Raw genomic sequence first — 25037 nt, forward strand, 5'->3', positions numbered from 1 at the left:
ATACATTTCATTTATTTTACAATTTAACTTAATCTAGACTGTTTAACTTTTCATACAAACTTAATTTTAAAAATAGTCACTTGCTATTTTACATACAAAAGGTTCAAAACAAATTCTTCACCTGGAGCGACTGTGGCTCTGCTCCCAGCGTGTGAGCGGGGCCGTGAGGACGGGGGCCGTGAGGACGGAGGCCGTTGGCCGGTAGTGACCTCAGGTGGCCAAACACCCCCCAACCCCACGGCCCCGCTCCAGGCACGGCAGCTTTACTCAGGGTTCTGTTTTGTGTTTCAAGTTTTCCAATACAATTCCTCGTAAAATTTATTTCTGAGGGTGGAAAACCACTTTAGGACTGACTGTTCTTGTAACTTTGAGTGAAACGCAAAGGATTTCATTCCGCTCAGAACTTGAGAAGTGGTGACTCCACGTTTTCCTTGTCAGCCTCGGGGCTCAGCAGGATCAGAGGGGAAGCCAAGTCTATGAGCTGCAGGAGAGAAGCCACAGAGGTGAACGCAGCGTCCGTGCCACCCCTTCCTGGCCCGCAGACCCCGAAGGACTGGTCCCCTGAAGACCAGGCTGCCTGCGGCCAGCTCCCCGCGGCTCGGCACCCAGCTGCTCAGTGAACCTGGCTCAGGCCCAGTGGAAAGGCACCTTGGCCATCGTGTGTAAGCAGCTGGAGGGAGAAGACACCAAGTTCCTCAGCCGTTTCTGCTCGCGCGGCACACGTGAAGCACCCGGGGGCCCTGGCCCTGGGAGGGCTCCCGGGTGGCTTCCTGCTCGCGACTTGGCGAACTGTGCGCTCACACCGCTAACGGTGAGGCGAGCCGAGCCACGTCGCCCTCAGGAGCCCCAGTGGCCACTCTCCAGGGTCACCGGGACGTGCCTGGGGGAAGAGGAGACCCAACTGAGACCACCCAAGGCCGAAGCCAGCGAGGCCCCTGCCACACCTCACCTGTCCCACCTCGTGGCAGGGCTTGGCCACAGCCCTCCTGTCGGCGTCTGGGGTGTTTGTCAGGAGGTCAACCAGGGGCCCGCTTCCAGACCCCAAAGCCACGCTTGCCTCCGGCGTCTTGCAGAAGTCGATGAGCGGGAGGTCGCCCAGGGGTGTGGCTGCAGCCCGCAGGGTGACGCTAAGCTGATCCAGTTTGACATCCACGAGGAGAGCCTAGGCAAGAAACAAGGCTGAAAGGCGATCCTAGCATCTTCTGTCAACCATCTTGGGAAGACAAGTGGGCTCTGCTTAGGTCCCACGTGACTGACAGTTTGGAAACCCAAGGAAGGAGGGCTGGGCTGGGCCCTGGTGGGGGGAGGGGCTGCGGTGGGCACCGACGGCCCTCCAGCCCGTCCGCTCCCTCCTGCCAGGGGCCAACGCTGGAGCTCCCGCTCACCCACTCCCTGCTGCCCCGCTTCCCGTCTCCCACCCTTTGAAACCTGGCCATCTCCATGGTCGGAAACAGGGGAGACGCAGCTTTGGTCTCCTCCAGAGGTGGGAGGTCCTGACCCGTTCCCTTCGGTGCAGCTGGCAGCAGAGGAGCCGGGGTCACAGGTGACATTTCGCGGTCACCCGGCGGGAGCCCAGGACAGCACAAGTCAACGCTATCTGCTTCTCTCACCTCACTGGGTGTTGTAGCTTCAGGTGGCTGTGCTTCGTGCAGTGCTACATCTGTGGTGACACTTTTTGAAAACATGAAATCACTCTTTTCTGGAGAAAAGTTAAGTGCCTGTGGCACAGCAGACGCAGGAGGAAAGCTCCCATCCGGGGACCAGCCTGAGGGCCCGGCGGCAGCCCTGCTGTCACCCTCTCTCACTGGCGCAGTTCTGCGGGAGGGAAAGAGGGCATCTCATCAGGACACTTCCGGGCGACGCTCGTTTGTTTGGCTGTGGCTCGGGGAGACTGTTTTTGGAGAAGCGTCGTCCCGTGAGAAGCAGCCAGCTCTGGTTCCTGCTCCTGCAGGACGACTGCACGGTCTCCGAGGTCCCTCTCAGCGCCAGCTACCAGTCTGGATCCCACGTGCCTATGTGATGCCTTTTTCCATAAGGTATTAAAGAGGAGGAACAAGCGAGGACCACGTGCGGGCATCCCGCCTCTGTCCACGCGCTGCGGCCACGTCCACCCTCCCGCCCGGGATGCCACCTCCTTGGAAGGCCTGGGCCCGCGGACAGGTCTGAATGCCCTGGTTACACACTCTGCGGCGGGGCCGTCCCCATCCACCTGTCACCCTGCAGATATGCTGCCCTGGTGTCTGTGTTTCCTGTTAGACGGTGCAGGGAGACCCGGCCGGGCCGCCACTTCCCGCCGCGTCTCCAGGCCCAGGACAGAGTCTGCCGCCTGGTGGGCCTCAGACACCCGATGACTTGGAACCGAATTACAGGAGGAAAGCAGCAGTTTCCGTAAATTAATACAGCGTCTTTTCTTTTTAATATTTTAAAGGCTTCATAATAATTTGAAAGAATTTTTCCCTCTGCTGACGCCTGCAAACCTACAACGCATATGAACAGAGCACTGTGACTGGCCACACGATGGGCCTGTGTCTTACTGTCTGGCGTCCCTTCTCCCCCACGTGACACACAGCCCAGCACTTTCTTTTTCTAGTCTTCCGTGTCCTCACAGAACTAAACAGACATGTACATGCCCGACACCCACTGCTGGCAGATCTGTGCACTAGCGCCCCCAGCCTTTCCCAACGCTCTGCCACAGGAGAGAATCGAGGCCTGATGCCGCCCTGTGCCCGTTCAGTCTCCTGCACAGACGAAGCAGGACCAGGGCCAGCGAGTGGGAGACAGGGCAGAGGCGGGTGGGCAGCACCTTTTCCCAGGAAGCCTGAGTGTGGCCACCCTGACTGAAACCCTCAAGGGCAAGGCTGGGGGCTCTCCCTGGAACCCGGCCACAAGGACGGCTCCTGAGTACGCAGCTCTGCCCCAGGGCTCCTCCCTGTGGGAGACTCTGGTCTCCCCCAAGGGTGTAACGAGGTCCAGGCATCCTCCCCGCCTGCTCAGGCCCCCGGCCTGGACCCGGGATGTGACGTCAGGAGAGAAACACAACCAAGGAGCAGGTGGCCTGCCTTCCCCGCAGAGACCCACCAATGGGAGGGCGTGCAGTGCGGCCAGGCTCCCCCACGCTGCCGAGAAGCGGTGATGAACCAGTCCGGCTGCTTCCCGACCGTGATTTCCCAGCACATGAGCGCTTGAGGTCTTATGAATCTGACACAGACTTTTGCAGCCTTTAACTCTTACCTCACTGCAGACTTTTTCTGGGGCTCAGAAGAAAGTCGCCGAGCAGACACACGCAGGGGAGAAGCCAGAGCCCTGGGCACAGTTTTAGGGGTCGCCAGGGGCAGGCTGGAGAGTCGACGGCTGGCAGGCGTGGGCAGGGCTGACCTGCGCCCCCTGCTCACAGGGGTCCTCACGCTGTTTTCAAGGCTCTGCGATGCTGAGGACCATCTAGCAGGAGTGCTGTGAGCAACCCTAGAAACACGAAAGTCTTAAGCAGAACAAAAAATCTAACAATTCAGCCATGCACTAACGCAGTAGAAAGTCCGTGGTTTCAATGTGGAAGATTCAGGCCAGCGAAGCCCATTAGAGCCCTGTCCTCTGAGCAGGGGGTGCGGCCACCGACCCCCCGGGAGCCCTGGCATGGGCTTCGGGTCCTCAGTGGGCCCATCTGAGGTTCTGATCCAGTGTGGCTGCACATCATGGGTGGTACCATGAAATGCTCTCCATGGGAGCTCATAGGGATCTCAAAGTCACCTCTTGCTGGCGCTAAGTATTTCCACAAGGAAGTCCAGACCCAGGGCGGGCCCGGCCGGGCACGCGAGCTGACAAGCACTCTCCCTGTGTGCACCTGCTCCTGGGTCTAAGGCCCCTGAATCAGGTGTGAACACAGGTGAGTGACTCGGGGCACCGGATGCCTGTTTCCCACGCATCTCTCCTTCCCACCCTGGCGATACCTGCGGCTTCACCTGCTAGCGCATCCTGCCTCACTGTCAGTTTGTTTGGTTGTTGATAAAGGAGAGAGGCCGAGTAAAGTAAACTGTTATCTTATTAAATAAAATAAAGTCAAGGGCCTCCCGCCCACGCGGAGCCCATGGGAGGCCAGATGGCACACGTATCACCCACCAAGGACAGTCCGCATGCTCAAGGAGAGTCTAAACGCAGACTAACATCCCCTGAGAGACAGTCACTGCAGGAGCGGGGGCAGGAGGTGCTGTAAGCAAGCTGCCGCGCCCTGCAGACTTCCGGGACCTGCCCCACGCCCGTCACTGCTGAGCACTGGCAGCTCCACCACGAACTCCAGTGAAAATAAAGACAGATTTAAACAAATGTAAGCTTCACAGTAGCCCTGGCAGGTAGGAACTGTGTCCCTGTTGTACAGGCGAGAAGACCGAGGCACAGAGAGGTGAATCAAGGCCGCCAGTGGCCATCAGGTCTGGGTCTTGCTCTGAGCCGCTGTGCGTGGCGGGAAGGCGGCTCAGTGTGGCTGATACTGTAAGGGAAGCGTCTGGCCCAAGCCCAGGAAGTGCCCCCCAAGTTCACATACAAGGAAATGAAGGCCCGGAGCCGCGCAGAGTGGCGGACGGCCCAGGCTGGGCTGGGGCGGACCCGGGGTTAGGGCCCTGCTCCGGCGCTTGTCCTGCCCGCCGCACCCCAGCAAGGTCTGAAGCAGCGCTCCCACCCTGGCCACGTGCTGGTGCCGGGACCCCAGCCTTGGGAACAGTGCTCCTGTGGGCCAGTGACCTCACTTTTTTTTTTTTTTTTTTTTTCTTTTTGCGGTACGCGGGCCTCTCACTGTTGTGGCCTCTCCCGTTGCGGAGCACAGGCTCCGGCCGCTCCACGGCATGTGGGATCTTCCCAGACCGCGGCACGAACCCGTGTCCCCTGCATTGGCAGGCGGACTCTCAACCACTGCGACACCAGGGAAGCCCCAGTGACCTCACTTTTGCCCCACCCCCAGCTGACGGGCCCAGGACTGAGCTGCACTGGGCCAGGGTCCCTCCACTGTGACAGCACTCAGAGCTGGGCCGGGGCCCGGTCACCAGAGGGCCAGACGTGTGGGGGAGCAGCCCACCCACCTCAGCAGGTGGCAGTAAAGGTGGCAGCAGGAAAGCAGTCAGGGGAGGGGCTGCCCTTCGTGTGAATGACTCCCAGGCAGGCACACGTGCGCACGCGTGTTTTCTTACTGTTTACGGCACTGCTGTGCTGTGCTTGGTTCCATCCCCGCTGGACAGATGGGGAAACGCAGTCAGAACGGTAACCTGCACTAGATCTAGACCACACAGTGGCAGCACTGGGACTCAAACCGGAGTCTGAGTGGCTGAGCCAGGCCAGTGGTCTTCAAATGGGGTGCACACGAGTCACCTGGGAGACCCTGCAGGCCCAGGGCTCCACCCCAGACCACTGATTGGAACCTCCATGGGGGGCTGGGCGGTCTGGCTGGAGAACTGCAGGTTCAGCCTGAGGACTGGCACTCCCAGCTCCGGAGGCGAGTCTGGGGCCGCCGTCACCACGAGGGACACGAGGGCGGCTCCAAGAGACCAGGCTCAGGCCAGGCACGTGAAGCCAGGCTGTGGGTTCAGAAGTTAGCAGGGGCCTCAGTTTGTTCTCGTAAGAAAAGAGTGGCACGGACACATATACACTACCAGATGTAAAATAGACAGCCAGTGGGAAGCAGCTGCATAGCACAGGGAGATCAGCTTGGTCCTTTGCAAGGGGTGGGATAGGGAGGGAGGGAGGGAGGGAGGGAGACGCAAGAGGGAGGGGATATGGGGCCATATGTATACGTGTAGCTGATTCACTTTGTTATACAGCAGAAACTAACACACCATTGTAAAGCAATTACACTCCAATAAAGAAGTTAAAAAAAAAAAAAAGAGGAAGCAGACCGACTCAGTACCTCCCCACCGACGTGCACGACTGCGGCCTCTGCGCCCGACAGGACTTTGGTGTCGCACCGTCCAGGGGTTCACCTGAGACGAGAAGGGAAGTGACGGTCAGTCAGATGCGGGGCAGGTGACGCATCTGCCTTCACCAAACAGGCAGTCCTCCTCTAAGTGTCCCGTGTTCCCAAGATGCAGCGAAGACGGCACGTAAAGTAGATGAAGGCCAGACAAGCCGGAGGGAAAACCTTCCGGCCCTGGCGTGTGGGAAGGGACATATCCTCCCTCCCCGGGGACCCACCAGGCAGGGCTGTGGTGCCCAACCAGCGGGTGCAGAGGAGGAAGAGTCCTGGTCCCTCCACTGCCCTCAGCCTGGCTAATCCCCAGACGGGGACAGAGTGGCCCGAGGGACGAGGCGGCACTCAGCACACGACCCTGTCGGGTCTCCCCGTGAGCCCCGCCTGCAGAAGCGGCGCCAACACGGGGGGGTCCAGGCGGGCCCCACAGAGCCCGCCACCGCCTCGGCTCTCGGGAACCGGGAGGGCACGAGGTCATCTTAAGACGTGACGTTATTTATGTGCCGTCTGGCGGTTGATGAGCATTTCTGCGTGTGTGATCTCATCTGGTCACAAGGCAACGACCAGCGGGCTCAGAGGACTGAGCCCCGGGCCGCCATCCACGGGGACCAAGTCCCAGACTCACCCGGGGGCCCCCAAAGCCGCAGGTGCCAGGTCCCCTGGCAGCACCCTGCTGTGTTTTGGAAGCCAAGGGCAGAGGCCGACCCCAGCCCCAAAGGGGAAGGTGGCCCGGGTTTCCAAGGAGGCAGGAGAGGCCCAGGCCCTGCTCCTACGGGTACCTCCCCCCCGGCCCCCCATCTCAAACCAACCTGCACCTGCCCCCTCGCCCCGTCCTCCCTCTCTGCCCCCGATCCACGTCTCTGTGCCTCTTCACGGCAAATCTTCTCAAAAGAGCTGCCTGTATGTGCTTATCCTCATCTTCCACCTCCTGTTCTTTTCAAACGTTGATCAGATCAAAGTGACCCACACACCAAAAAAAAAAAAAAATGAAGAGATTCAAAATGGCAGCCTCCAGCCACACCTACCCTATTTCCACCTTGCCTGTTTCCTGAGGTGTTTACCTTCCATCTCTAAATTACATATCCTGCTACTTCCTCGTTTTTCAAAACCTTGAGATGTCATGATATGATCCCAGCTCCCTCACAGTCTCACGGCCCCGATCCATGCGGCCGCCTGCCCTCCAGGGTTTCCGTTTTGACAACTGAGTCTAACGGAGTACACAGCCCATCTTCTCGCAGTGCCCATCCATCCCATACCTCGAGTTCGTAAGAACTGCCTCCAGGGACTTCCCCGGTGGCCCAGAGGGTAAGACTCCTCACTCCCAATGCAGGGGACCCGGGTTCGATCCCTGGTTGGGGGACTAGATCCTGCACGCATGGCACAACTAAGAAGTCCACACGGCACACCGAAGATCCCGCGTGCCACAACTAAGACCTGGCGCAGCCAAAACAAATAAATATTTTTTAGAAAAGGAAAAAACAAACAAACAGAACTGCCCTGTGACGGAATGTCCTGCAACCTCTGTCTTTGGGAGCGTTTCCACGCGGCTGCCTCTTGGGCTCCAAGCCCACACGTTTCCTGGAGGTCTCTCTCCCAGACCGGGCTGCGCCCCTCACTCTCACCGCCTCCTGTCTTGGGTTCCCCCTTTTCAGGCCCCAAAACTTCTTCTTTCCTGTTTCCTCCCTCATCTTAGTGGAAGACTCTTCAGGAGCTTCCAGAGAGTGCACAGGAGGGCAACTATTTTTGTGGAATTTTAGATTATTAAAGTGCCCTTATTATACCCCAGTCAACCAAGGCTTAGTCCAGGGCCCGAGTCTGAAGGGCCTGGAAATTACTTCCTCCCGGAGCTGCAGGTGCTCTTCCCTCCAAGTAGCTTCTGATCCACAGAGACGCCTGCCGGTCCCCCCGGGTCTCCGTCCCTCGTGTGGTTCCTGGAAGCAGTCACGGTAAATGACACTCAGAACCAAGAGTGTTTTCAGAGAGTTGTACCCTAAAGGCTCTGCTGCAGGCTCTGTTCACACCGTCCCCATGGCTCCTCTGTGATGACAGCCAGGGTCACGCGGCAGCCAGAGTGAGCGGCCACCGCACGGGCAGAGCTGCATGTGCTCGACAGCAGGGTCGCACCCGCAGCCTTGCGGGCAGACTTCGTGGAACCACTCGGCCCAGGACGAATAACGAAAGGTGTGCCCGCTATGGACCTGATGTTGCGAAGCAACAGAAACAGCCTTGCGCAGCGAGCGTGCAGATGTCAGAAGGGCCGAGGGCTGAGGGCCCCGCCTGGGCAGCAGAGGGCAGGAGTCCTGTGGCTCCACACGGCTGACAGCCGGGCGGTGGGGGACCAGTCAGCAGCCAGGTAGCGGCAGCACCTCGGCCAGAGGCGTGTCGGGCTGCGGGCGTTTGGGAAGAGGAAGCAAATGCTGCTGAACGCAGTCCACGGGCCCTGCGCCAGGGGCTGCCCGAAGGCCCCATCTGTCAGGGCGTCCGTGTCTGCAAACACACCAGGCTCTCCGCGGCGGAAAGCTAAACTTCACCTGCAGCTGAGGCGGCTCCTCTGAGGTCCAAGCTCACACCCGGCCCACGGAGCCCGCGGGCACTGCAGACTCCACAGGTCCACACTGGACAGCTAGTCTCCACCCCGAGCTGCTCTCCCTCCGGCCCTCCATCACCACGGCGCTCCTGCCAAAGCCTCGGGGTCACTCTGAGTCCCCAAGGCCACATTGCCTCCTGGTCTCCCAGAGCGTCCCCAGGTCGGAGCCCTTCTCACCTTTGCTGCCACCACCTCCGCGATCTCTCATCTGGACCCCAGCCAGGCATGGGCATGGTCCTCCCTGCTCCCACTCTGGCCACAGGGCCTATCTCTCCCTCTGCTGAGGGATCTGTCGAAGGTCATGCTCCTCCCTGCTCAGACCCTCGCAGGCACCCGCTCTCGCACGGGTATGCCGACGGCCACCTCCACGCACGGCCCAGGCAAGCTGGCCTCTGACTGCCTCTCCGTCTCCGTCTCTTCTTACCCTTCTCCTCGCTCACTAACGGGGCTGACGTTGCTGGTTTTGATCAGTATCTGCTCCCCTCTTCTTAGAAAGACATTTTAGCTGAGTGTAGGAAAGACCCCATACCTTAGCATCGCCTGCAGGTAAGTGTGGTCACGTGACTAAGTCCTGAGCAATGACTTCCACAGAAGGAAGTGGCATGTGCAACTTCCAGTAAGTATCCTTGGAAGGTAGGGCTTTGCTCTTCTTCACCTATTTCACCTTTCCTGCTGGTAGGTGTGAGGGCTGGAGCTGGTGCAGCCATACTAGATGATGAGGAAGAGAAGCTAACCATGGCAAAACAAGATGGAAGAGGCCCAGACCCCAACACAACGAGAGCCATAGCAGCTCTGGAAAATTTACGTAGACTTTCAAGTGAGAGGGAACTAAACATCTATCTTGATGAAAACCAATGCTATTCTGGGCTTGTAGCAGAACCTAACCCTAACTTAACCACACATCCCTACCACTCCAGCCTTCGTTCTGTTTTCAGAACTCGTCCAGCATCTTTCTGCCTCAGGACCTTTGCACTTGCCGTTTCCCGCCTGGACCGTTCTCCCTCTGGCTCTTCTAATGGCTGCCTTCTCCTCATGGTTCAGATCTCAGCTCAGTGTCACCTCTTGAGGGAGCCTGCACTGGCCATCTAAGCTTAAAGAACCCCTCTATCTAAATTCTTCCCCATCCTCTTTTATTCACTTATGATCTGAAAGTATACTTATTTGACATTTCTTATCTTTTACTCTTAATATGTACGTTCCACGAGTAGGATATCTGTCTTACCATTACATCCCTTATACCTAAAAGAGTGTCCAGCACTGGACAACACTCCAAAGAACGGCTCATTCTTACATAAGCAGTAACTCAAGTGAGGTTGTCACGTGTTAAAGGCCACCTGTACTGGCCAGTGAAGCTGACAACTTCAAAACATTCAAGCCACTAGAAGGCATGTGTTTGAGAGAGGAGGCCAGAGCTGTGCTCCCCCTTCATCAGCTCCATGCAACTCCTTGCATTATACACATTTATCAGATTAATTCATCTTGACCAAACGCCCCGCCTACTACTTGCCAGACACCATGCAGGGCTTTCCGCCTGGTAGCGCTGCCAGGATGCCGGGGCAGGTGGGGAGAGCCCAAGGAGGCTGGAACTGGGGGGCAGAGTACTAGAGAGGAGGGAGCTACAGAGAGAGAAGGAGCTCTAGAAACCTGAGAGGGACCCCGAGTCCTCACTGCATAGAGAGCAGCAGCACGCACATGGGGCAGGACTCCCAAAGAGACAAGAACCACCACTAGGAACACTGCCAGCACCACGCAGGGCTGCGAAACACACCAACTGGCCAGAGTGGACACCTCGTGGACACAGCACACTCAGGAGAGGCTCAGAAAGGCCACACGTTAGTTGCAGGGCTAAACTATCCCAAGAGTAAAGGCCAAGACCTGCCCCATCAAAGCTCTAAAAGAAGCCCCGAAACAGACCCAAAATGATGGGGAAGATGGAATTAGAAGAAACAGACTTTAGAACAACCATTATATGTTCAAGAATTCAAAGGAAAACATAAAGACCATGAGGACAAAAATGAGGAAACTATAATGTCAGAAATGAAAATTTAACTGGACGGGCTCAAGGGCAGATTAGACACACTGCAGAAAAAGCTGTGTACACATGGGGACGAGACGGTAGAAACTATCAGAACTGAACCACAAGACAAGAGGCGGGGTGGTGCGGGGAAACAAAGCTTCGGTGACCTAAACGACAACATACAGAGGCCTACCACGCAGGTAACTAGAGTGCCAGGAAATGAGGGGAAGCAAGAAAAAATACTTGAAGGAATAACGGACACATTTTTTTCAGATGTGATTAAAAATATCAACCCACAGATCGAAGTAGCTCAAGAACCCCCAAGCAGGATAAACACAAAGAAAACCATTGAAAATACCTAATAATCGACACGCTGGAAATAACAGGAGAAAATCTTAAGAGCAGCCATGCGACAATGACATGTTACATACAGGGCAGCAATATAATACAAGGTAAGAAGTTCACTGAATTATCCAACACAAAGAAAATTAGAAGACATATATAAAGTGCTTCAAGTAAAACGAAAGCAAAGAAACCACCATCACCAAAACCAACAATTTTTTAAATTTTAAATATAATTCGTTCAATATTTTTAAAACACATTAAAAAATAAATAAAAATAAAAAAATAAAAACACATTAAAGTTCATCTATCACTTACCAGTAGAACACTCGGGAATTTTAAACTGATTTGTAGCGGTGGGCATAACCTTCGCCTTGGAATTCAGACAGGAATCGCGCCTTCTTGTACTCCCAGTCTTATTCATCTGAGAAGACTGTGACAAACTGAGATGAGAGTTCAGCCCGGGGCCTCCCTGTCCTGGACTCTGGGGTTGGGTGAGAGCTGCTCTGGTGGGCGCCCTGGGCTGCTCCGCTGTCGACTCAGCAACTCCGGGCCTCTGGCTCTGCCTGTAGGACACGCCTGCAGGGCCCGGCTGCAGACACAGCCGTGGCAGGACAAGTCCCGTTCTGCCCGACTGGCTGGTGTTGGACTGGGAACTGTCCGCAGGAATGCTTGGACGGTCCCTTGGCTTCGCTGGAAGAGGAGACACAAAATCTGGTTATCGCTCAAGCCGATGTTACTTTTAAAGTATGAAGTTATTTCTCTCTCTCTGACACACACACACACAAGATATGCTAATCTACCTTAGAATATTTTCAAATGAGGAAAATTACTTATTTCTATCATGGTGATTTCCATATTAAAAAAATATGACATATGAACAATATTCTGTACGTCCATCAGGCAACATCCTCAAACACGGGACAACTCAGATGGCTCGTGGCTTAGCTGAATGTAGTCTCAGGCGCCGATTCTGGACACGATTACCAAGATGCATATAAGGATACGTAAGTTCAAGCTCTCCTATCTTCATTGATTACGTCGACAGCAGAAAACTACCCTAGCTGAACAGGTGAAAATGGATGGTCTAGACACATGCCCCACCTGGCCAGCCAGGGAGGTGTGGAGGAAACATGAAGAGAAGACAGTCCTTACTGGTCGGTTCCTTTAAACTACAAGGAAGTTAGGTCATATCAATTATGAGCGTTACTTAAATCAGCATAGTAGATAAACTAGGGTGAAAATACTCAGCTGCCAGTATACGCAACACAGAGCTCAATCTGGTAAAAGGTTCTTAAGAGAAATTTAAGAGAATGACTGAAGCCACAGCTCATGTTACACCATGTTAACAGTTTCACAGTGCTCTCCCCATCACACTATGGAATCTGAGCCTGGTGATTCTGCTACGCACAACAGAGAAATATACACTCACCAGAAGCCTCCCCTCAATCCGTCTCAACCTTTCCCAGAGGCAGGACCAGAAATCGTAAACAAAAATGGTGCTGATGCCCAGAACCATTACAGCAAAACAGACCTCACAGCACCTAATGTAATGGAACTTTTTTTCACTGAACACATGCCACATGCGAGACACAGGAATGAGACTTTACGTGGTTCTTCTAAGGCCCACAAGGACACCGCCAGGGAGGTGTCATCCCCTCAGTTTGTAAAGATACAGGAACAACTTAAGTTCTCTTAACCACCAACTAACAGGATTCCAAATCAGATCAGTCTCATCCAGGAGTTTAGACTTTTCACATTTTGTATACAAAATGCACACCATGCTGCCTAGCCTATGGTCAGAGTCTACACAGCCAATATAATTTGAAGAGAGCTTCGTCCTAAAGAGCAGGAAGTCCAATGCCTCTCCCCGTAGCCTCCTAGGGTTTCTCCCCTACCGCTAGATGGCACCCTTGGCTTGCAAAGATTAAAAAGGAGCTTGAATTTAAACAGGTTTGGGAGTACAGACTTAAATACACACACCGGAGTTACAGGGGTCCTGTGCCCTAGACTACCTGGAACAGCCCTACTTTAAAAACATCTGTGTCTAATCACATGACTGAGGCCGGCCTCAGCGTCCTTCCAGGTCCGCTGGCACCAGGAGAGTGTGCCCACTTTGTGACTGCTTACCCTACCCTGAACCAGGACTGCCCATCAGAGGAATGCCCCTCGGAGGAGGACAGGGACCCCAACAGTCTCCCCTGCCCCAGACCACAGCAAGCCTTCCAGAACCTTCTGCTAAGTGGTTCTGTGACAAGTCTGGCAGGAATGGACAGCGCTCAGGGCCGGCCTTACCTTTGCCAGCCGCTGGAGAAGCACACACGCTGGCACTCACTCCCGAGACGGACCCTGAGGAGGACTTTCTTGCAAGACTGCCAGCACATCCAGGTGGCTTTAACATGGTTTTCTTCAGCCCAAACTAAAACAAAGACTTCATTACTACCCATGGCTTATTACTGCAAAAGTGGGGTTTTTAAATGGCTTTTAATAGTTTACAAATTGTCATGAATTTAAGGAAGAAAAAGGTCGAGCAGTACTTCCCACGGAGTGGCCAACAAAGCCCTGCATGAGGAACACCTGGCAGCCTGCTTACGGCAGATCTGGGGCCTGGACCCTGGCCTATGGAGTCAACAGCTGCAAGGCCCAGCACTGGGCAGCCTTAACGAGTACCACCAGTGACGTGGCACTTTTCACAAGCACACACACCTCAACGCTGGAAAATAAACAGCGAAGATGTGGACGGTAGTCCCCATGCCTGTGAGGGGCTGCAGTTTTCAGAGCACCGACGTTCCATCCCCGCGGTGCACGGACGCAGTGAGGGAGACCCTGTGCTCAGAGAGGCTGGCGTCCCTCAGTCCCTTCGGCTCCCCGGGGGCAGAGGCCGGCCCCTCACGCATGCCAGGCCTGTGTGCCCTGCATCTCGCCAAGCTGCCTCTCCTGTCTTCAACCGGGTCTTATTTTCAACCTCCCTAACCTATTTTCAACCTCCCTAACCTTGATTTTAATCAAGACGCATCCCACGTGGGGGACTTCCCTGGCGGTCCAGAGGATAAGACTCTGCGCTCCCACTGCAGGGGGCCTGGGTTCAATCCCTGGTCGGGGAACTAAGATCCCACATGCCGCATGGCGCGGCCTGAAAAAAAAAAAAAAAGACACGTCCCCTGTATACAAAGCGTCCCCTTATTCCCTTCGACCACAGGCCAAAGCCCCCCTCGGCACTGGCCAACCCACCTTGTTTGGAACAGGGAGCGACCGCTTGCCTTGGACCACGTGGTTTCCACCAGCTGGCAAGCTAGCGATGTCCCGGGCGGCACATGGCTTGTCAGGGGGCACGCTGCTGTGGGAATCCTTTTCATTTAGGATTTTCATCCTGGAAGGACCAGCTGGTTTCTCTTTCATGGGCTGAAAAATTGTAAATTGAAATGTGAGAACTACTTAGTCTTTCACAATGTACAGATACACGAAGGCTTCAGTTAGAGCAACTGCAGCCACCATCCATCTCCCAACACATGGTCCTCAATTCATCACCTGGATGGGGCTTCCCTGGTGGCGCGGTGGCTAAGAATCCGCCTGCTAATGCCGGGGACACGGGTTCAAGCCCTGGTCCGGGAAGATCCCACATGCCGTGGAGCAACTAAGCCTGTGCGCCACAACTACTGAGCCTGCGCTCTAGAGCCCGCGAGCCACAACTACTGAGCCCTCGTGCCACAACTACTGAAGCCCACGTGCCTAGAGCCCGTGCTCCGCAACAAGAGAAGCCACTGCAGTGAGAAGCCCACGCACTGCAACCAAGAGTAGCCCCTGCTCGCCGCAACTAAAGAAAGCCTGCGCGCAGCAACTAAGACCCAACGCAGCCAAAAGAATAATAATAAAATAATAAATAAAATTCATCACCTGGATGGAAAGGAATATGGCGGTTCACTTCCTCCGCCAAATTACCAGACAGGATGGTGATGGAGCTGGCTTCCTCACTGAACACAGGGCGAAATAATACCAAGACAGACCATTAACAGGAAGAGCTCTTCTAGAGCGCCTCCTCAGTCAGGATTCATATTTAAGGGTGATAATGAGGAAACTGGTTCCAGTTACATAAAGTTTAAAATGCTGTACAGAACGGAATCATTCATTAAATGGTCATGCCCTCCACCAGAGGGGCTGCTTAACTGCAATAAATCTTCATCTAGGACTGAGCAGAGTCCAACAGAGAATAAATTCCTGACATTCAGGTACAAGGGCATTCATGGAACAAATCCACGCTTACATAAGTAACCCCTCACACGAAGACTTCATAAGAAGCAAAAGCAGCTCATAAAGCAGGAACTTTCTCTTTCCTTTACACCATTTTTAAAATTGAGACACACTTCCCGTAACATAAAATTCACCATTTTAAAGTGTGCATTTCTGTAGTTTTTATACTCTGTGCTGTGCAACCACTTACAATGTAACTTTAGGTCATTCTTGTTGCTCCTAAAAGAAACTCGTGACCATTAGCGGTCACTGCGCATTCCTCCAACCTCCCAGCCCAGACAACCACAGATATACTGTCTCTAGAACATGACCTGCCTATTACGGTCACTTCCTGTACCTGAGACCATACGACATGGGACCTTCTGCGTCTGGCTTCTTTCACTGACCTAGTTCCCCAGGGTCATCTGTATGTAGCATGTGTAAGTCCTCCCTCTCTTCATGGCTAAAAATATTCCACGTACGGAGAGACCACATTTCCCTTATCCGTTCATCAGCTGATGGGCATCTGGGTTGGTACTGATTTTGGGTTATTATGAATGCTGCTGCTATGAACATTGCTACACAGGTTTTTGCGTGGACATACGTTTTCAATTTTCTAGAGAATATGCCAAAGTGTGGAAATTGCTGGGTCATGTGATAACTCTATGTTTAACTTTTCCAGGAACTGCCAAGCCAAACTGTTTCCACAGTGGCTGCACCACTGCACAGTCCCATGAGCGACGTACATCCTCACCAACACTTGTTGTTTTTTCTCCTAACTACGGCCATCCTAGCAGCTGCCTTGCAAAGACACTTCTAAATAGTACAATCAAGTGGTCCAGCTGTGTCTAGAGGCGATCCTCACAGGGGTGACCCGTGTCAGTGAGTCACTCTGGATGTGAATGACTCTCCCCACAGAAACAATGTGGGGAGTGATGAGGGTGCCCAAGTGAGCTCAAACGCTGCCTAGGGGTCCAACTAACACCTCACTGACCAAAAACTCAGCTCTCTGGCAATAGAGCACTACTTAGGACCAGGAAAATAAAAGGACCCAGAAGAAGCAAAATTATACCCCAACTCCCTGTCCTGAGTCCACGTGTTACACACAGAACCACGTTGCTTTCATTCTAGAAACATCATTTCAGAAGTTTACATCCAAATGATTTCCAGGAAGAGGAGTTTGCATGATTAAAGGAGCAGTCTCAGCCCTGGGGAAGCAATGGTCGCACGCCCCCGTTGGTGCAGGGCTCTGCATGCCAGACCCACTTTCAGCTTGGTTCAATGCTGGGTTCTGATAGTAGGGAGTCGTGTGGTTCCGGAGATGTGCTCGTAGAGGGAAGCGATTTTCTAGGCCCTTGCTGGGTGTTCTGCATCGACCTAAACCTGCTAACAACCCCACAAAGCATCATTCCTCTCTCACTGGCTCGGAGAGCTGAAGCCTGTTGCCGAGGGCAGCGGAACAGGGAAAGGGCGCAGGGCAGGCTCCAAGCTGCTCCTCCCTGAGGCAAACCCAGGAGGCGGCTGTAATCTGACACCCACCCTCTGCTGCCCCAGAGCCCTCCCACAAGAGCCGCTGGGACCCCCGCTTCCCAGAGATGGCTGGCCGCACCCCACTGCCCCCTCCCAAAGCAGTGCATCCACTCGTGCCTGGGAGGGAACAATCTAAACTCAGTCATGGTTAAGGAGGGAGACCAATGGCCATTCCCAGAGGGGCGATTTTTGGAAGAAGTTGCTTGTTAACGCACATAAAATCCCTAACGGGTGGAATGCCCAGTGCTGTAACAAAACAGAAGGCAAGATCTCAAACAGAATTGAGCAGGAGGTGTTTTTAAGTCACCACAGCAGCGAGACAGCCCCGCCCACGGGCCCCAAGCCCCGCCCACGCGCTCCAAGCCCCGCTCCCCGCGCCACTGGCACTGCTGCTCCTGGACTTCCCACGCCTGCGCTTCGGGGCCTCAGAGCAGCTGCGTTCCCAGGTTCCTCCCCACAACAGTTTCTGTTCTAGGGCACAAACCAAGCGGGCTCAGAAGCACGGCAGCGGCTGGCTCCCCAGATAAATGTGCTGCTGGGGGTCGTGGCTACCTTCTCCAGGGCCGAGGGAATGCTTTTTCCTCTAAGAGACGAGGCTCGCGGCAGCAGCAGTTTGCTGGTGACCTTTTTCTGAGCGCCAGCCTGGTCCGGAGGGTGAGCAGCGCCTGGCTCCACTGGCAAAGAGGAGCACGAGGCGTGCGGTGGCCCCGGCGTCTGGGGGCGGCTCGCCTGCGCAGGAGCAGCCGGCAGGGCCGCACCCGAGGGGGGCTGGGAGCCCCAGAGCGGCGGTCCCCTGGAGGGGCTGTCCGGCAGGTGGTACGTCTCCCTCTTCAGTGACTTGGGGCTTTTCTTCGCTTCATTTTCCCTCTCAAAGAGGTGTATTTTTAGTTTTGATTCCTGTATGAATCCTTCCACTGCCTGGCTCCCGGGGCCTTTGGGCGTGGCAGCTGGGGCCGCCTTGGCTTTGCTGTTGCTTTGTATCTGTAAGGCCAGTAAGTGAGCTTCTTTATAAACTTCCACAAACTTTTCCCCAGTCAGAGGACTCCAAGACGCTGGCAGAGGAGGCTCTTCCGGAATCCGATGGTTTAATGCAATACATCTTTCTTTATGGCCAGCAGGTCCAAGAAAGACTTCATCATCTTCACTGGCACTATTTTATCAGAAAAGGATTATTAATAACACGGGCATTTAAATGAAAGATTAACTGAACGTGGTTATACAGAGGCCAGGGAAGAAAACTCATTTGTTTACCTTGAAGAAGACAATGAGAGATCAAAGTCAAACTTTTCATCAGCCAAAAGAAGAGTATCTGGGGAGGAGAAAGTCAGTCGTTACTTTAGGGATGGGCTGCTAACGAGAAAACATCACCATAGTCTCTACAGCTGTCAAAACTAGTTTGAAATCTCACTTCCAAAAGTGTGACATCATTATTTTAATAGCCACATTTTCTTAAGGGGCGTTAGATTATCTTATTTTTTCCATTTCCTTTTAAAAGCAGCATCAGCCATTCTGTGTTTGCTGAGCTGCCTCCAAAGCCTAAGTCCTTATTTTTCAGCCCTTATTTTAAAGATATAATCGAAAATGCATTCGCCGAGTCACTGGAATAGCTTTGCAAGACTAGGTAAGTCGTTTTCTGGTATAGAACAGTTTCAGAAGACCAGCTGCCTCAGCTCCCCTAGAATTAAATTCCCCATTTACGGAGTGCACCTAGTCCTCTTTCAGAAGCAAATTCAGCGTTACTCAAGCGCACGGCAGGGCTCCATGCATACCTGTCGACTGTCGCCTCTCCTTGGAGCTCATCCTGAGCGCCCAGATAAAACTGCTCCCCGTGCCCTGTCCACCACAGCGCCTTCCCCAGCCCTGCGTGTCCACGAGTCTCCACTGACAGACCACGGGCTCTGGGGCAGCGGGTCCCTCGGCTGGGACGGCCGCTCGCTCCTCCAGCTTCACACCCCACTCCACTCCTGTCCTCCCCTAGGGCTCCTGCAGCCCCCGGCCAGACCTCTGCCTTAGCACCCCTATCCTGTAAATGTCTCTCACCAACCAGGCTGTAAGCTCCTCCAGGACAGCAAATGCCTGCTAACTCTCCCAAACTCCCCAATGTCCAGCTAAGGGCCCGGACTCAGCAAACATTTATCAAAATGCAATAAACTGCTATTTCAATACTATAAACTTCAGATACCACTTTCACAAATCTTACTTTATTTGATCCTAATAAATAATGCACCATGCTTATCAAAACCATAAAATTTTTAAATATACTGATAGCCTAATTAGGTCCTACTTAGTCAATTCAATTAATCCTAACTACCTAATCAAGGAAAAGCTAGAAAGCACAATTGCACAGAAGAAATAAAGAGAAATAAAGAGATTAAAAGATTCATAAGCTAGTTTGCTCAACTCTGTGCACATAAACCTAAGAACTTGGCTGACAGAGATAATGTTCTAGGAAATAGAATATTTTTTGTATTTAAATGATTAAAATCGATTTATTTACAAACCTGACTCCAAAAGAAAGAAAAAAAAATCTTAATAGTTCAATTATCACAAAATAACTGGAGAAACTTATTGAAGAGCCATTCTCCCCAAAAAAGCACAAGTCCTAGACAGTTTCGCAGGATGATTCTATCAAACCTTTCAAGAATACGTCATTCCAAAACCATTTATGCTGCTCCAAAGGACAGGAAAAGAGAAGCCTTCCAGACTGCATCTGTGAAGCAAGCACAACCGTACCAAAAACCTACCAAGTTTGCTCTAGAAAGAAAACTAAGCACTTGGCTTGTGTCAACATAAAAGTCCTAAATAGGCGTATTTGCAAACAGAACCCAGCAGCACGTTAAGAGTCGATGATGATGCCTCTATCATGACCAAGCGAGGTTCTGCCAGGACCTCAGGACTGCAGGACAGTTTAGTTTCACACAGTCTAGTAGCATGGTCACATTACTAGACCTAAGTGGGAAGCCAGGGTCACCTCCACATACACTGACAAGGCACATGACAAAACGCAACGTACATTGTTGACTTTAAAAGAACTACAAAGAAAGTAACAGACATATTTTATCATATAAGGAAGTACCCATTTCAACCCAAAAGCCAAAATTAGATTTAATGGGATACCATCAGAAGCATTCCTCCTAAAGCCAGGAGCAAATACATATTATCAGTTAGGATAGATTAACTTATGCTGAAGTGACAAACAATCGCCAAATCTCAAGTGGCTTATAGCAGCAAAGCTGTATTTCTCACTCAAACTGTCTGCCAGGGCCCCATGCCATGTCCCCCTCACTCCAGAACCCAGGCTGACGGAGCCTCCACCATCGGAAGCGCTGCTGGTCTTCATGGCAGAAGAAAGGGAAATGGCAAATTCCACATTGGGTCTAAAAGACCTACAAGTGACACATAACATTCCCCTTTCACTGGACATCTGAGGCAAATCCAACTTTAAGTGGGCAGGGAAGTACAATTCTACCATGTATCCAAGAGGAAAAAAAAGCAGAAATACTGATGAACAGCACTACTGACTACCATCTACACATAAATTAACCAGCAAGCCCACATCGGGCTTAATGGAAAACTAAAGAAGAAGTTTCTTTAACGCTGGCAGCGTGGCAAGGCCATCTACGGCCACAATTCTTCATTATTGTGGATGCATTAACCAACACGATTAGACAAAGGAAAGAATTTGGAGGTTAAAATTACCACAATGCCCAGATGCTATGATTACAGACACAAGAAAAATCAAGAAAATCAACTAAAAACTATTATAAATTGTAAACGGATAAAAGCACATGGCTGACTAAATTATTACACAACAATCAACAGCTTTCAGGACATCCCTGGTGGTCCAGTGTTTAAGACTCCGCACTCCCAATGCAGGCGGCACGGGTTTGATCCCTGGTCGGGGAGCTAAGATCCCACATGCTGCACGGCACAGCCACAAAAAACAAACAAACAAACAACACCTTTTACATCTAAAAAGAACGGAAGATACAGTGGAAGAAAAGACCTCATTTACTGTAGCACCAAGGAAATGCAAAACACCTAAGAACAAACCTAACACGAAATATGCAACATGGATATAAAAAAAAGCTTAGTATATCATAAAGGTAACATATCAAATAAAAGGGGAAAGCGGATTATTCAATTAATGGTATTGAGATAAACTTGATAACCTTTTTGGGGGGGAAATATATGTATCTGAAGTTTGATCCATACCTCATACCATACCAGAACAAATTCCAAATAAGTCAAAGACTTAACTGAAAAAATGAAACCCTAAGCGAACAAGAAAGCATGGGGAAATCACTTTATAACCTGGTGTGCAGAGGTCTAACTATGATACCAAACTGGAAGCCATAAAACAAGAAGTTGACAGTCCAATATATTAATAATTTAACATCTCTGCATGGCAGAAATCACCATGAGCAAAGTTAAAAGAAACAAGCAGGGAAAAGAACACGTGCAGCTCACGTCACAAAGGGCCAACTGGTGAACAGTGCTGTAAGGAAACAACTAAGGCAGAACGGAAGAACAGACAAAGGATGTGAACAGAGGAAATTTACGGGAGATAAAATGACATGTTCTTAAATATATGACCAGAAGTCCGGCCGCACTCAAAAATAAGAGTAATGAAAAATCCGGAGATTCCGGAGATTCCACTTTTCATTTGTAAGACTGTTAAAAATCAAAAAGGTTGATCTGTAAGTTACTACAGCTCTACAGAGGGTAACCTGGCAGTATCTACTAAGTAAGAAATGCACATACACTTTGACCCAGAAGTCTACCGCTGCCAAGTATCCCCTATTATTATTATTATTTTTGGCTGCGCTGCACGGCTTGTGAGATCTTAGTTCCCCGACCAGGGATTGAACCCGGGCCCTCAGCAGTGAGAGCGCCAGAGTCCTAACTACTGGACCGCCAGGGAATTCCCCCCATGTTATTTATTGCAGCAGCATTTGTTACAGCAAGACACCAGACACAAACTAAATGTTCCCGGATAGCAGACAGGAGTACAGCACAGCCCCACAGCGGAATGGAACACTACTTAGGCTCAAAAAAAAAAAAAAAGTAACACTTCATATATTGATATACAAAGATCATCAAGATAAATTAGGTGCAAAAACCAAGATGCAGAACAGAGCTCTATCTGCTATAGAACAGGGGGACTCGAATGACACATACCGCCTTGGCCTTGCACAAGTTAGGTCTGGACCACCCAGGAGACCAATGACATCAGTGGCCTTTGGAGGTGGTAACTGGGCAGCTGAGGGATAAAAAGGGGATGGAGACGTACATTTCACGTTTTACGTGTCTGAACCTAGGAAGTCATTTTTACAGGTCACTGCTACAGACTTCCATCTGTCTGCTGTGGAGAAAGGAATCCCGGACCGGGAGTCAGGGGAAAAGCCTTCTACACCAGGCTCCGCGACTGGCTCCGAGTGACCTGGGCTGGCTGCCTTGTCCATTCTGCAAACTCGGGCCATGTGCTCCCCTGGGAGTGCACTGTCCAGTGGGCACACTAAGTGAAAGGCAGTGTGATGAGGGGCCAACGTGGAGGTGGGGACACCTCTGAGGAAGTGGTCAGTGGCAGGAGGAGGTGGAAACATAGGTAGGATCAGATCCCGGACAGCGTCCAAGCCATGACAGGCTTTTACTTTATCCAAAGTGGGACAGGAGCTATTGAAGGGTTTTAAGCAGAAGAGAGATATGCTCTAACTTTTATGTTTAAAAGGTTACCCTGGGGGCTGTGTACAGTGTATCAGAAAAGAAGCAGGTAGTATCTACTGAAATTACAGTGCACACTCTGGAAATTACAGTGCACACTCTGCAAAATATACAAGTAGGTAGGGACTTCCCTGGTGGCACAGCAGTTAAGACTCCACGCTCCCAGTGCAGGGGGCCCTGGTTTGATCCCTGGTCAGGGAACTAGATCCCACATGCCGCAACTAAGAGTTCACATGCTGCAACTAAGGAGCCCATGTGCCACAACCAAGAAGCTGGTGAGCTGCAGCTAAGGAGCCTGTCTGCCGCAACTAAGACCCAACACAACCAAATAAATAAATAAATATTAAAGAATAAAATAAAATAAAATACTTATGAATAAATATTAAAAAAACAAAAAAGTAGGTGGAGGTGAGTTAACATGGCTGAGACCAAGGTGGTGGCATTTGGGTGGAACTGGAAAGAGGTGGATGGATCCAAGCTCTGTGGTGGAAATGACAATAACTGATGATTGAACGAATGTGGCAGCTTCACAACTTTCACAGCTGGGTGAATGGAGAGGCAATTTACTTCCATTAGAAAGACAAAGAGCCTGCTAAGAACGGGGTGGGAGCCAGGTACCTGCTGAGTTAAGAGGTGGGAGACATTTACGTGAAGATGCCAAGTACAAGGGCAGGTGAACACACAAGGCCAGAGCTCAGAGGAGAGGCTGCGCTCAAGACAAAATGTGGGCACCACCAGAAAGGAGAATGGATTTAAAGCCGTGGGACTGTCTGAGGACCTGTGCGGGGAAGTACAAAGAGACCCCAGACCAGGTCCCGGAGAGAGGAAGAGAAGTCTGCAAAGAGATGGAAGTACACCAGCCAGGGAGGCAGGAGGAAAACCAAGATGCCTCAGAAGCCAAGCAAGGAAAGTCTCCGGAAGGAGAAAAGGTCCAAGGTTACTGAGAGGACAGAAAAATGAGAGCAGGTTTGGCAACACGGATGTCCTCAGCGACGGATAAAGGCAGCTTGAGTGGAGTGTCGGGGCACAGGGGGTTGGCAGAGGTTGAAGGATGTGAAAAAATAGTGAAGATTCTTGAAGTCTGGCTCTGAATGAGGCACACGGCAGTGGAGAGGGAGCGGAGGATATGGGACAAGTCAGATAATGGGACCTATCTGCACGTCGATGATGAACGTGAGTTAATGGACAGGCAAAAAAGTAAGGATGCGAAGGGAGGGGGACAGAGGGCTGAAGCCCTCAGGAAGCAGCAACGGGGGATTCAGCGGGCACGTGGAAGGGCCTCGGAAGGGGGGATAGAAGAGGAAGGGGGAGAAGACTGCAGCGGCAAATACTGTTCTAGATCCGATGAAGCAGCTCCGATGACTGGCATCCTCTAGGATGGTTTCTGCAGAATGGAGCAGTTAAGGATACAGGGAGACCCAGTCTACTCGCATGGGTGTTGTGAAGAACAAAGGATAAAGGACGTCAGCACGCTTTAGCAGAAAAAGAGGGCGTGGCCCTTAACTCATTCTGTGAGTCTGCTGTCACCTCCACACTCAAACCTGCCAGGAACAGAACAAGACAGCAAAGTTACAGACCAGGCTCACTCACTAACGTGGTGGCCAAGATCCTGAACAAGTCTTAGCCAACACAAACCAGCAACAAGCAAAAAAAAAAAGGCAACCTCAAATCCAATTCCATAGATATCCGAGTGCCTATCAAGTGTCAGGCACTGAGGACACTGCAGTAAATAAAACCGACAAGAATCTCTGCTGTGACAGAAGTTAAACCTGGGGGGTAAAGGGAATGTAGAAAAGCGGAAAATAAAGAAGTTAGAGGGATGCAAACTCCTTGAAGACAGGGACCAGGAGTTCAACGGATGCAGAGCACGGGATGAGCAGTGAATAAATAAAGGAGTTCTCGCAGGACCTGCATCTTCCCTGAGCTCCCCGAACCAACAGCGCTGTAGTCACAGGGACGTACCATCCTTCTTGGGAACCTCCATCCCCGCTTCTCGGGCCAGGCTGGCTGAAGGCACGTCGCTGCCGTCCCCTCCTTGCGCGGCGAGGGCTGTCAGAAGTCACTGCTGGGACCAGAGGCAAGAAGGTGAGCGGGTGTCAGAGCCCAGGCCCCGGGTTCCTCCAGCCCCAGGGAAGCCCCGCAGCGTGGGCCGCTGCAGCTCGGACTAGGCAGAGGGGGCTGGCGGCCGCGGCGGGTCAGGGAGGGACGGGGAGGCCGGTAGAGGCCACCTGAGCCGCAGCCCGAGGCCCTCCGCGACGCACACCCCGGGCTCGCACGCCTCCGGGCCGGGAGCTCTGGGGCGCCGCCGTCCGAGAGAGGCCTGAACGCCCCGGACCCAGACCCGGACAACCGAACTCCTGGGCTGGACTGCTGAGGGCTTTGGTTTGCCCCCAGGGCGACCCCGTCCTCGCCGCACCGCGCAAGGGGACCCCGCGGCCCCCCGGCCGAGCCCCTGCCGCGCCCGAGTCCCCCGGGATCCCCGGCCCGAGCCGCCCGCCACGCCTGAGCACCCCGATGGTGCCCCTCACCCAGAGCTGCCGCGACGCTCCGGCCGACGCGCCTCCGTCCCGGGTTTAAACGCGCCGCGGCGGACGCGCTGCGGGCTGCTCATTGGCCGGTTTGAAAGGCCGCGGCTCCCGGTGCATCCTGGGGTTTGTAGTCGG

The 25037-nt window shown here is 52.7% G+C and overlaps 1 protein-coding gene across 1 annotated transcript; it reads right to left on the reverse strand.

The window, feature by feature from the left end:
• Window positions 1-24931, reverse strand: GTSE1 (G2 and S-phase expressed 1). The gene is made up of 12 exons (XM_030855622.2): window positions 24903-24931; window positions 24337-24439; window positions 17902-17959; window positions 17203-17800; window positions 14125-14295; window positions 13189-13312; window positions 11212-11586; window positions 5888-5960; window positions 3232-3462; window positions 1611-1815; window positions 950-1162; window positions 1-481 (listed from the first exon to the last, which is right to left on the reverse strand). The coding sequence occupies exons 2-12, from the start codon at window positions 24356-24358 to the stop codon at window positions 398-400; spliced, it is 2154 nt and encodes a 717-aa protein (XP_030711482.1). The 5' UTR covers window positions 24359-24439; window positions 24903-24931; the 3' UTR covers window positions 1-397.
• Window positions 24932-25037: the final 106 nt, after the last annotated feature.

The sequence above is a fragment of the Globicephala melas genome, chromosome 10, assembly GCF_963455315.2.
Source record: "Globicephala melas chromosome 10, mGloMel1.2, whole genome shotgun sequence".
NCBI lineage: Eukaryota > Metazoa > Chordata > Mammalia > Artiodactyla > Delphinidae > Globicephala > Globicephala melas.